This window comes from Leuciscus leuciscus (assembly GCF_965113295.1).
Source record: "Leuciscus leuciscus genome assembly, chromosome: 18".
Classification (NCBI taxonomy): Eukaryota; Metazoa; Chordata; class Actinopteri; order Cypriniformes; family Leuciscidae; genus Leuciscus; species Leuciscus leuciscus.
Window position 1 is genome coordinate 5535535 of NC_138742.1, and position 13822 is coordinate 5549356.

Sequence of the window (13822 nt, forward strand, 5' to 3'; positions counted from 1 at the left end):
GAAAAATTATTGGGTGTTTACAACATGGAGTTACACCCGTGAATGTCATCCATAAACGTTAGGCATACCTTTCTTATACTGTCTATGGTCCCTGGGCATAATCGCTTATTAGTGCTCCACACTCCAGTCCAGGTGGTGGCGGTAATGCACCGAGCTTGCCAACCGCCATTTGAAGAAGAAGAAGAAGAAACATTTCCCGGGAAAAGTTAAATCCAGTAGCTACCATAGACAGTATATAAACGGTAGCTACGCAGGTGTTATTTAAAGTCCTCGCCACGGCGTCACCACTCCACATCCGATTAATTACTTTGAGAAAATCTTTTACTTTCAGAATTGGAGGACTACAGAATGAAGATGATCGGTCATCTACTCAATATTTTTCTGGTAATTGCTGTAGCAGGTAGGTCGGAAGTTTGTTATTTAGCATAACGTTAGTAAATAAAAAGTGATGTGAGTGTCAGTCATATTTGCTTACATCGTATATTGACAGTACAAATATTTTATTCAAGATTCAGATTGTATTGTTGGGAGCAACTCTCAGGTGGTGAAAAGAGGAGAGAACATCACTTTCTCAATAGATCACGACACCAAATCGGGAAAAGAGTTAGATGTCTACGTTACTTTGGGTAACACTGTAGTCGCTCAGCTAACTTGCCTCAATGTGAACTGTAAGCTCGACAGCAAGAAACCTGGAAGTCTGATAGTTTATGAAAATGGCACAGTGATCATAATGAACTCCAGCAGAATTGACGAGGGGATTTACAAGATTCGCTACTTTGGCAGCTCTCTCAAGAAGAACGAGACTGAGAAGTGTTTTGATGTTATAGATGATGGTAAGTATATCACAATAATATTAATATTTTTCAAAAGACATTTCAGGTGAAGTGGGGCATTTAAAATGGATTGTACTGTGTTCAACAGGTGTGCACTATCAAAGCATATTACAGCAACTTGTGTTGAATGAGTAAATTAATCCACACACAGATACACAGATGGATATGTCTAGTAGGGCACAACTGGGCTAAAGGCACACCTTAGGAAAAATGTGCTTTTCTTTACTAGTGTATGTCAAGCTGTTTTAACATTTACTCTTTAAAACCTACTAGTACTTATTTTTTTTTAGATAAGTCTATTCCATTAGCTACTAGTTCTTATTTATTAGATACTTGTACTTATTCCAATAGTGTCTAGTATTTAATTATACCTAACTTGTTAAGAAAAAAAAGAACTAGTGCTTATTTTTTAGTTACTAGTAACATTTTAGATCAAAGATATCGTTACCTTAATAGATACTAGTACTATTTAAATAATCAATATGCAAATATGTTGAATATTAATGAACCAACAACATATCAAAGAGAGATGACACAGGTAACGGACTGAATTGAACAAGTCCGTGCTTATTCTTTAGATTCTAGTACCTTTTTAAAAGATACTAGTAGTTATTCATTAGATACTAGTTCTTATTTTTCTTAACAAGTTAGGTATAATTATATACTAGACACTATTGGAATAAGAACTAGTATCGAATGAATAAGAACTAGTATCGAATAAGAACTAGTATCGAATGAATAAGAACTAGTATCGAATGAATAAGAACTAGTATCGAATGAATAAGAACTAGTATCGAATGAATAAGAACTAGTATCGAATGAATAAGAACTAGTATCTTTAGTTGGGTTTAGAAACTTTTTTTGGATCCACTTTAAATGTTGACTACTGTAGTTGTTATTAACAGTGATTTAAAGATTATTAAACGAAAATATTTAAATGATTGCACAACCACTAAATAGATGGCGAAATGCACAATGTATGTAAATCAGCATTTAACAAAAGAAGAAAGTAGTAGTATGTCACGCTTTTACTTTACTCACGCTTTTGCATACCTCGAGTAAGCAAGGTTTGGTTTTATCAACCGAGAGTTCCGGGTATGATTGATGGTAAGATAACCTTGCTTTCTGGAATAGCCTACACACCAGGACCCCATCAGACATATAGCAGTGCTTTAGCAAATTGTCTACACTTTGAATCAAATTTTGTCTTGAACTTTATATCTCTAGTTGCTTTTTTTGTAAACAGACAATCTGCCCAGCCCAATCAGCCTAGAACACTTAACAATAATTGCAGAGAACCACATCGTAGTGGTCATCGTAGTGGTCATCGTAGTGGTCATCGTAGTGGTCATCGTAGTGGTCATCGTAGTGGTCATCGTAGTGGTCATTTTTGTCATCATCTGGAGGCGTCAAAAGGCAAGTATTATCACAGGAAAATTAAGCAACAGTTCTGTTTTTTGTATTGATATTGTAATGCTTTTTAACAGCAGTGTTTAGTGAAGATGTATTTTGTTTTATAAAAATTTGTGAAGTTTCTTGATATTTTGCTCATAAAGGATTCCATTTAAAGTCATAATAGATCATTAAAATGTCATTCATTATTTACATTGATTGGTTTATTTGGTTTATATGATATTTTGATATTGATAGCTTTTATGTGCAGTTGCTGTAACAGATACTGTTTTATTGCATGACATACTTATGTCATGCAATAAAATGCAAATTAATTACTTAAAAATCATACAATGTGATTTTCTGGATTTTTGTTTTAGATTCCGTCACTCACAGTTGAAGAGTACCTATGATACAAATTACAGACTTCTACATGCTTTGTAAGTAGGAAAACCTGCAAAATTGGCAGTGTATCAAATACTTGTTCTCCCCACTGTGTGATTAACTCCTTTTACATGTATTTTTTTTTAAACCTACAACTTAATTTCTAACAAAAAAAAGATATATATATTTTAGCAAAATGTGTATTTTAATCAGAATTTTGCGCTCCTATTCTCCTGCGCTCCGTCTGTTTGACGCACGTGCGCACACCGGCACTCGTTAATTGAAGTTTAAAAAGACCTGCTTGTTGTCAGAATATGCAAAATGGAAATACTCCTGGGACTTTCTAACATTTACAGATCAGGATATAACCATAAAATGTAAGTTATGTGCCAAGATAAACACGTGTCAGAGGCATTAAACAGCGGCACACACATCAGTCAAAGAACAACAGGGCAAGACGTGGTAAACGCTTATGCTTTTGTTTTGAAGCATTAATATCTAAATATAAAGCATTCTCATGTTTTGGACAACTTTGATCATGTACCTTTCCCGCAGCAGCTCACTCTGTGTCTTCCGCTATTTTCCATATTTGTTTTATCCATTAAAAATGTGTTATTCACTACTGTAAAGCAACTGGCTGATGGTTTCCTGGCCACAGAGTGCAGACGTGACTAATCGATAATCAAATTCATTATCAATTATTTTCATTATCGATAGTTATCAATTTGATCGATTAGTTGTTGCAAGCCCTAGTTTTATGACGCATGAAAATGTATATTCTAAATGATTGCGCTTATTTGTCTTTTGAGCTCCATGTGTTTCGCACATAACTTGTACGTTTAAATGCAGCTCCCTTACTGTTATGATATACTGTATCAAATTGTGCATATATGGAAGTTATATGCTTTTATTATGCAAAAAATAATAATTTTCTGTTCTGTAAGTGACATTACTGACATTTTTCATCAGATTCTTTCAAATTCATCTGTCATATTTACCCGCAGCTTGGCAGGTGTTCATTTCGTGCCCTGGTTTTGGGGCACAGTACTATGGCATATACTATAGTATTTCTTCTTGCTCTGTAGTGGTCGCCTCGTGAAGTGCAGGAAGTAGGGATACTGTAAATCAGTATTGGTCAAAACTTTTTCATTTTTATTGGCATTGTTATCGATCCGAAAAGAAAATTAGGCTGATAAATGTATTATTTCCTTCAGCTGAGACACTGTTCACCATGATGGTTTTTAATGGCTTGAAATTTAAGTGGAATCACTTTGATAAGGAAAAAACAGTTAATATGTGCAGCACAAGTCTGTCATATACTGTAGGCTACGTAAAATTATAATGAAAACACGACTGTAAAAGAATGTTGTGAACTCTTTGTTCACTCGTGTGTCACTGTGTTGTTACGGGAAGAGTTGCACCTTCATGACTAGCGGTCAAGTCCACTTATGGATTTGCAACCTTTTGTGCAATTATAAGTTTTAATATTATATTTATTTTGTGTATGTATCTGATTTGTCTAGAGACACACCCTCCTCTGTGTGCCAGTTATCCCTAAACTCTTAACCTTATTACCTTTTGTTTTACTTATTTGGAAATAGGGATGGGTACCGAAACCCGGTATTAAACGGCCCCGGTGCTGAATTGTGAAAGAACGCTGGATCGATAAGCTCGGACGTTATCGGTTCTGCTGTCGGTACTGGAGAAATTAAGAAAAAAAGATGATATTTGAGGTATAACCATTAAAAACTAAAGCCACATTCTCTCCAGCGCAACTTCCTTCCCTTCATAGCGGTGCGCTGTCATTTCTCCCTAAAACCCAAACGTAACGTCAGAATCTGCACGATCGGTGATTGTTGTAAAAGATAGTCTATACTGATGCTAAACTGTGGGACACGTTTGATAATAAAAGGCTATTAAAGTACCAAAATTGACGCAATAGACGCTGTTCCAAAGGCGGCGCGCCCTCCGAAACACACCGCAACGAGACAAGCAGCAACGTATATTTTGGGCTTCGTGTGCGCATCTAAACGTTCAAATTTACACACAAATATGTCAAAATGGCCTTCTTGGAGATTCAAGTAAACAGTTTATTCACTTAACTACAGTTTATGTCTTAAATGGGCATAAATAGTTTTGAGAAAATATGATGCGTAATAATGATTAGATCTGCATTTGCTCTTAAAGAGGCAGCAGTCTAATAAACCTGCTGACGATTGCTCAATTAATGTGAATCAAACAACAAAAGGCAAAGAGAAAATCAGTCACAGCTCTTGAATGAATAATTTAGGCTTTTATAAGCTTTAATCTATCTATGATAAACTATACAGTGTTATTTTACATCTGACTTTATTAGATGTCTTTTTAGCCCATATTACTCCTGAACAGTAATCTCAGTAGACATTACTGAAATTAAAGCACTGGGTATATAATTTGTATATTTGTTTTATTGTACACTTTTTTTTTTTCTTTTTTTTTTTTTTGTACTTTGTACTTTGTTTTTGGTGTCCTATGTCTTCTGTATATAAAACACAAAACCCTGCACCCTTCTACATAACATGCATGTTTTATTTGTTTTGTTAAAGCATTGCTTTTATATTTAACATTTCAGAATATAAAGCAATATTAATTATGTTCTAAATAATTTTCCCCCTTTTTTTTAAAATAACGAAAAGAACCGATAAGAATACCGTTAAAGTACCGGATCGATAAGGAGTATCGGTAAGAGTAGTAATACCGTTAAAACCTTAACGATACCCATCCCTATTTGGAAATGAGACCTTTGTACCAGTCGCACTGAGACATTTCAAATTATACCAAACGTGTAATACTGTATGATAATTATTCACATTAAACCATATATATTTTTGAGTGAATTCAGGTAGGGATTGGTGAAGGGAAGAAATGTAGATTAGGATTGCTTAGGTGAGAGGTGCTAGTTTCACGAGAGAGTTCAAATGTTATTTCCAGAAAGGTCCTTTGTCTTCTTGAGGAGTGGTCGTTCCTCAACCAGTTCTTCCAGTTTCTCCAGCTTTCAAAAGCGTTCGACTTTACCATGTGATCATCTTTAGCTTCAGCGCATGCAGCTCAAACATCAATGCACATGTATAATTATGATTGGGACCGTCATATTACATAACATTATAGAGAGAACACAATTGTAATGAAACAAATTCTTTGGATTTAGTTGTGTTTCAGCGCGTAATCAGAACAACAGGAATTGCACATTGAAGTAACTACAGTAACTTCAAGTTCACTTGTGAATTTGTATCCTTTTGTGCAGATATAAGTTGTAAAATTGCATAAATTGCATAAATATCTGATTAATCTTGTTCATTCGTTAATCTAGGTTTCATTGAGTTTAACCTGCTAACAAAGCGCTTCAGTTTTCTGGTGTTCATCTCAGCGCGCAAAGCTCAAATTTTATTTGAAATAGTATTAGTAATATTAATTTAAGATGTTTCTTTTTCAAAAACATTGATGCTTTATTAATAATAACTAGCACTTTTATTTTTCTCATATTATTTTCATCAACAATATGGTTTGATTTAAAATAATTTCAGTATTGTCCATGAATAAGCTATTCCTTTTTATTCATCAATGGCACATGCTTTTTTTTCTTTTTGTTCTTTATACGTGTTGTCCAATGAGTTGTTTGCATTATTTAGACATTATTTTATTTCTTTGTAAGGCAATAGATTTTATTTATTTTTTTATAAAGAAATTTGGCCATCAGAGTGTAAATTGATTTAGAAAAAGTGCCCCTATTATGCTATTTTAAAGATTCCTAATGTTTCTTTTTTTTCATAATATAAATTTGCACATCACCACATTTTCAATAATTCTTAAACGACTCAATGGATGGTTCAGTCTCTCTAAATCCCTCCTTTCCGAGAGCCTGCTCTACTCTGATTGGCCAGAGGGCCAGTCTGTTGTGATTGGTCTACTGCTTTACAGCGCATGTTGGAAGCTAAACGCTGTCCTCAGTCATTAGCGTTATCAGCTTCCTCAGTCACTAGCGATTGTACGTACTACACACTGTAAAGACAGTAACGATGACGTTGATTTTTACCATATCAATCTCAGCACGAGTCCGGAGGCTTCTTAAAGCTCAGTGATTGTACACACTGTAAAAGTTACTGTTTTTACAGTGTGTACAATCACTGAACTTTAAGAAGCCGATGTCGATTTTTACCATAAAAATCCTAGTGCGAGTCCGATGATGAAACACTGGAAGAACTAGTTATTCAACCCGAACCTCCATCGCAAGGACGACTTGAGCAGGACGTTTCTCAGTGATGCACTACTTTACATTATGAGATGCTGCAACTGTAATTCCTCACCATCAGCATTAACAAGTGTAAGTCCATCAACAAACCGATGTGTATATTTCTAATTTACTGCGGTTCACATGCGGGAACTATATCAATAACAGTGCATACATTAGCCAAGCACTAACGTGAATGACTGATGTAACAAACATTTGTAAAACAAATCTTGCTCCATCCTTTATCTTTACTCAAAGTAGTGAGAACGACAGGCAATCTGCATTAATAGACACAGTTTTAGGTAATGGTGAGCCACAACTGATTAGCAGTGACCCGGGTGAACAACATGCGCAGGCGTTATGCAAATGTATCTTCTAGACTAGTGATGTAGAACCATAAAGCAGTAAGATTAGAAACAAAAACAACTCATATTGGCGGTTCAGAGTCGATTCTTTCTTTTGGGAGACAATAACTTTCTTTATCTCGCACTTTCGACTTTACAACTTTGCAGAACATTTACGTTCTTCAAGGAATCTTACACTGGTTCAATCTAGGCTACTGTGCTGTATATGTTTGAGTTATGTTGAAGTGCTTGGGACATGGCTTTTAATGGTGAGACCTTTGTTTTTGTAATCAGGGTCTCAAGAAATAATATAAATTTCTTGAATATAAAAAAAAAAAAAAAAAAATTGGATTTATAGCTATCTGCCAATATATCGGTTATCGGCTTTCAAATATAAAGTTATTGGTATAAGTAAAAATTATCATGTATCAGTTCATCCCTAGCGGGAAGAAATTTTATTGGTGCAGAATCTTTAGACCAGTGTGTTATACTCAACAAATCCAGTGCTAGTCTGAAAATAATATGAACAGATTCAGTTTGCATTGTCAGATTTAGTCGGACGATATGAGGAGCCTCGCACCAATATGTGAAAGTTGGCATCCCTGAAATATCTTAATTTCTAAAGGATTTGACATTTTACAACCAGGATTAATCTTGAATGTCAAATGATCAGATATTTTTAAGAAACATACTGACCTTGATAGACATAAGGGCCAACAGGGGTCATTGCTATGATGTCATTTCCTGCTTTATGGTTTTCTTGTCACATTATAACAAAGCATCTTTCTGCCTGTTGTTTATCACCCTGACATTTTCTTTGGCAAGGTTTCAAATATTTTAAATCAAAACTGCTTTTTTTTTTTTTTTTTAACAATTAATATTTGGAAATAATGCCAAACCATGTTTTTAAGATTTGTAATTTTGCCGGCCTCTTGATTATTTTCTTCTTTCTTTTCTTTTATCCTTCCTTACAATCTCAGGACGGTTCTTTTATCTTTTAAATTGCATTTAATTTTTACAATTTTTAAAGCACAGCAAATAAACTGAGTTAATAACAAACAAAAAAACTAAAATAAAGTATGCCCTAACTTCCCCCCCATTCATTATGCATATATAATAATAGTAATAATTATAAATAATATTAATTTCTGTTCATTTAAATGAAGTAAAGTATTCCATTAATGCCATTGTAATACAAATATAAACTATTTATTAATAATTATTATTTTACAGAAAAACAATAAAATTACAGAAGTCTATAGAAGTCAATATATTGTTATACGGCCTGAAGAAGGTGGGACACAAACCTGAAAGTACAAGACATTGGGTGTCATTTGAAGACCATTGAACGTCTCATAAATGTCACCATCAGGCAGAAGTTTTTCCTTAAACTTACTCTCTCAGATGCTCAACCAGAAAGACAACAGTGGTCAAAAGTGTCAAAGTTTTGTTGGTTAAAATTGAGACACAAATAAAGCTAAATGTACATGTTGTATTTTCATATTCATAATGCATACAGTAGCATCAGATTTTTAAATCACAATATATGAGGGTATATAAATATTGTGTATATATATATATTGTGTATATAAATATTTTGCTTTTGGTCACACTAATCTGTTGTAATTCTTCTCATTACAGGCATAAATTAGGAAAAAGGACAGGACTGTTTCTCAACAGTGTTGGCAAGACCAAGATACTTCGTCTTGCATGTGTGAATGTTAAGTTTACTATCATGGGATAAGTTACCCTGTCATAAAGTATTTCTATTTATTTTATTTATGTGTAATCTACAGAGGGTGGACAATGAACTTAAAGCTACACTATGAAATAACACAAATGCGTATTAAATATACGTAAATGAAGGAAATAACACAAATGCGTATTAAATATACGTAAATGAAGGAAAGAATGTCAGGCTACTTAATATATGCAGTAGAAGGTGTAGTAGCTTGAAGCCACAACAAATGAACCTCAAACTGAAGAGTTTGCAAGCAAAAGTGACATCCAAAACAACACGATTCAACATCAGCTTGGCTTTTCAGAAATACTGTTGAGTTTCCAAAGCAGTGTTGTAGCCAAAATGTAGTAACATTGTAAAACCAATGTTTCAAATTAGACAAAATAATAGCAGCTTAAAGCTATTTGCCTGCTTATAACAAATTATTTTCTTGCCTTTCGTTTTTGAGGGAGTTTCAGTGTTGTTAGTCACGTTTGCGCTGATGAGAAGCAGCCATCAGATTCATCAGCACAACTTGTATAATGACCAAAACTGTTCCTCCGCAAGTAACTTCAAATTTTATGCTTCAACTGCTAGCATTGAATGAACCCCTCTAGTCAATCCAGTGGGTTCCTATTCCTTATTTGCCCTTTAATGAGAATATGTAGTATTGTCCACCCCTGATGTTGATAATGAAGTTCAATGTTTTTATGAAGAAAATTAATATATGGTAAAGTGTGTATATAGTATATGTTTTTAGAAGCTATTATACTTCAGTTATTTGAAGCATGTATTACCCCCCCCCCCCCCCCCACACACACACACACACACACACACACACACACACACACACACACACACACACACACACACACACACACACACACACACACACACACACACACACACAAAATGCACTCTACCGATGCACATTTCACTTTCTTTTTGCTTTTTCAAATGTAGGGTTCATTTTATTTATTTTTTAATTTTGAACTTCATTGAAAAATAATCACCAAATAGAAAAGTGGTGAATACTATATCGCTGGGAAAACAAATGAAATAAATAGAAATGAAAATAGAACCTTAAATTTACTCTGTTAATGAAACCATGGTCAAATTGTAAATCTACTTTAAATGAGTTTGTGTGTATAGCACTACAGTAGACAGACATTTGACTTGAAACTTGATGATAAGGGGTCAAGCACCTGTTTTAATCATTAGTAGTTTCCTTCTGCTCTTGAAGTCCATGGCAGCCTTTAGAATTATGGTAAAGTTGTGAAATTTTGATCTTTACCCCAATTCATCTAGAACCACCAACTGTTCAAATTTTCACTCATTTATATGCTAATAACTTTTGAACTGTAAGCACACATGTATTTCCTCTTCTTCATTGGCTCAAGACAATTCAGTTGCACCCTATGATGTAATTTTCCCTAATGAAAATGTTTCCGCCATTTTGAATTTTCTGGAAAACTTACTTTTCCGAACTCGTAGAGCATTGCAACAAATCATTGAATGAAGAGCTTGCCAAATGAACGTGAGGCTATATCTCTACAACGCTTTAGCATATTCAGACCAAACTTGGTGTGTTATGAGAACCGTGACCTGATGGTTCCTGCTCAGTCTCGGCACACACCAAGTGGTCAGGAGATATAAAAAATGGCTGATATTTGCTTATAACTTCTGAATGCTGAAGGTTTTGACGTCTTCCCTGCACCACTCCAGTCGGCCATTTACGTTTTCTTTAAAAGCATATTTTGTCAAACTCCACCTAGACCGTTTGTCTTATTTTCACCAAATTTGATTTAGATCATCTTCACACGATGGCGACAAACACTTATGGATTTCGGACCATAGACCACTGTGTTTTTGTATCAATGAATTTGATGACATAATGCCAACCTGCATCTGAGGCTGTATCTCTGACTGACACCAAACTTTGTGTGTAATTGTCTCTTTACACCATCAATTTAATGCCAGATCAATTTGGTGTCAGCAACTCCAACTGGTCAAAAGTAATAAGCAAATATGTCACATTACAAGTGATTTGTAATTATAAGCTTTCAACCATTATGCTGATAATCATCTCCAGATGTCTTTACTCATTTGTGCAGTTGGTCGGATCCTCGCTGCCTTGATTTTTAACTCTTTGTTCTGTCTCTGTGGTGCTTGGCCCCTTTGCAGCTACTGTATATGATGATGTAAACTTAACATCTGCACAATTGTTACTTTAAATAAAATATTTTATTCCATAAACATGTTTTGTGACAGTATATTGTGTGAACTTCATTGCATCAGATCAAGTGTATCCCTCATTCTTCCCTCGTATTTTGTAACAAATGACCTGAAGCCCTAAAATTATTCTTCTTTTTCTTTGTCCAGAAAGATTATTTTGACAATAAATTACAAAAAATCTCCCCCAAAAAATTGCATAATTTTTTTATTTACCTTTTAAATTACTAGATTAAATCAATTTATAATAAATCGTAATTTAGTTTAAGCACATTCTTTCAACTTAAATTCAAAAATAACTAATTTTATGCCTAAACCTTTTAATTCAGCTCAAAATATCTTAAATTTGGGTGTCTTTGCCGACCTCTTGTGGAAATAAAATAATATAACGTGATTTCATGACTCTAGATGGCCTTATAGCTCTATATGGAGCAAATGAGCTGTTCCGCTGGGTCCTCACGTACCTTAGACGTATGTGGCTCACGTAAATTTATCAATTTTTCCCAAAATACATAAAAATAATTGGCCAGTAAACATGGGAGAAGAAAAAACTTTGTTTCATACACAACGTGCATCTGATAGGCTATGAATAAAACACATCGTCAAATTATAATTGAAAGGATTATTATTGCAGCTTCCATCGACATCAGTGTAAAAACTATAAATGTATTTTTATATATAGGTTCTAATCAATGGTGTTTTGGGGGTGAAGGGGGCACAAATCAGACCTGAAGGGGCAATGCCTTCGTGACACCAGCCCTGTTATAACACTGCATGAGAGATGTTCTCAGTTTCTTTCTATCATTTTTACTAAAAATTCATACAAACAAACCAAAATAATAGACATGATTTTCTCAGGCCACATCCCACATGTAAAATTTCATTAAAGCAGCACTCAGTAGCTTCGGGACTTCTTCGCTGTATTCTCGCTTTTTGCTCGCAGGTTTCTCTCTAGAGCTCCCCCCACAGCTTCGGAATAGATATTTGACAACACTGTTGTAAAAACTCGTTGTTGATTCTCAGACACCAGAGGCTATAGATCAACGACATCAAAGCAGATGGGACATTCTTTAAAACGTCTTCTTCATTCGGGTTCGGACAGCGTGAGGGAGCGCAATAATGACAGCATTTTAGCAGATTTCTTTTGGCCGTAAAGCAATTGTTTACATCGCGAGACCTGATATCACGCGAGACTTCCTGACGCGGCGGCCCGCCGGCTCAAAGTTGCAAGTGCGTATTTTCCGCTCACGGGCACCAGGGGGGTGCGAAACGACCACCATTCAATCCGAAATAAGTAATATAACCATTCCAATGACTCCGAAGCTGTTCAGTTAAGGTAAAAAAAGTTACTTAGTTCACCTTTAATTATAAAAAATATTATTAAAATGAATACAAATGCATAATAATCGGGATAATCATGAAACCACAATTATTCCTCAGACTATTCGTACCAACAAAATCTATAACTGTTGCATCCCTAGTCCGAAAGTCAGTTTCTCTTCAGGATGTATTCAAACACACATGTAGATTGTTTTATTATTTGGAAAAGTTTTAGCATTTTTAGTTTGAATCTGGAGCATTTTTAGGTTTTTCTATGTGGACTGAAGCATTCCTCACATTCCATTCATTCCCATGGGGGTCAATTTGACCCGAGGGAAGGATTTGTTGCTTTTTAAATTTCAATCACAAAATATTTGTGGTTCAAGTGCGACAAAAGTCATGGGGTCTTGGACCTCTCCGATGAACACTCAATTTTTTTAAATTTTTTTCAAACATGTCCAGGTCAAAATGACCCGAGGGAAGGATTTAAACAATTGCCATTTAACATTACCATTGTCCAGTTATTCCCATTGTAATGACTCTGGAGAGACTTATTTCAGCAACTTAATTTTGCAAATGAATGAAAAGGTTGTTTTAAAACAGTTTAACTCTTTTCCTCTTACCGTGTGTGTATTTTTATGTATTTCAGTAAAAATGGATGAATTTACGTGAGGTAAATCCGACAGATCCTATATGTGTATATACAGTGGTGGTCAAAATTGATGGCACCCCTGATAAATGTGATAAAAAATGGCTGTAAAAAATAAATCTGCATTGTTTATCCTTTTGACCTTTACGTAAAAGAATTACAAATACACTTAAATACACTGCTGGATCTTATATGTTGTGGGCCTATTTATTTGCTGGAGGTCCTGGACATCTTGTTCAGATACATGGTATTATGGATTCTAGCAAATACCAACAGATAAAAAATCAAAACCTGACGCCTTCTGCTAGAAATCTTATAATGGGCCGTGGTTGGATATTCCATCAGGACAACGGTCCAAAACAAACATCAAAATCAACACAAAAATGGGTAACTGAGCACAAAATGAAGCTTCTGCCCAGTCCCCTGACCTGATGAGTGGAGTGAACTGAAGAGAAGAAGCACCAACATGAACTTGTGAATCTGAAGGATCTGGAGAGATTCTGTATGGAGGAATGGTCTCTGATCTCTGGTCAGGTGTTCTCCAAACTCATCAGGCATTATAGGAGAAGACTCAGATCTTTTATCTTGGCAAAAGGAGGTTGCAAAAAGTATTTAATAACAGGGTGCCAACAATTATGGCCAGCTTGTTTTGGAGAAAAACATTTATTAGCTGAGTTAACA

At 34.9% G+C, this 13822-nt stretch overlaps 1 protein-coding gene across 2 annotated transcripts; it reads left to right on the top strand.

Annotated features, from left to right (window-relative positions):
- The first annotated feature begins 211 nt into the window (after positions 1-211).
- LOC309480982 (uncharacterized protein) lies at positions 212-9738 on the top strand. 2 transcript variants are annotated; one of them, XM_082145761.1, is made up of 5 exons: positions 212-400; positions 510-833; positions 2080-2249; positions 2606-2665; positions 8862-9738. In XM_082145761.1, exons 1-4 carry the CDS (start codon positions 349-351, stop codon positions 2636-2638), a joined length of 579 nt encoding a protein of 192 aa, XP_082001887.1. In that variant the 5' UTR covers positions 212-348; the 3' UTR covers positions 2639-2665; positions 8862-9738. The 2 variants fall into 2 exon arrangements, with proteins under 2 accessions (XP_082001887.1, XP_082001888.1); XM_082145762.1 differs by having other exon boundaries at positions 542-833.
- Positions 9739-13822: the final 4084 nt, after the last annotated feature.

Coding starts and splice junctions, on each gene's coding strand:
- LOC309480982 (XM_082145761.1), top strand. CDS start 349: ATGAAGATGATCGGTCATCTACTCAATATTTTTCTGGTAATTGCTGTA. Junction 834..2,079: donor TTTTGATGTTATAGATGATG/GTAAGTATATCA, acceptor TTTTGTAAACAG/ACAATCTGCCCAGCCCAATC. Junction 2,250..2,605: donor TCATCTGGAGGCGTCAAAAG/GCAAGTATTATC, acceptor TTTTTGTTTTAG/ATTCCGTCACTCACAGTTGA.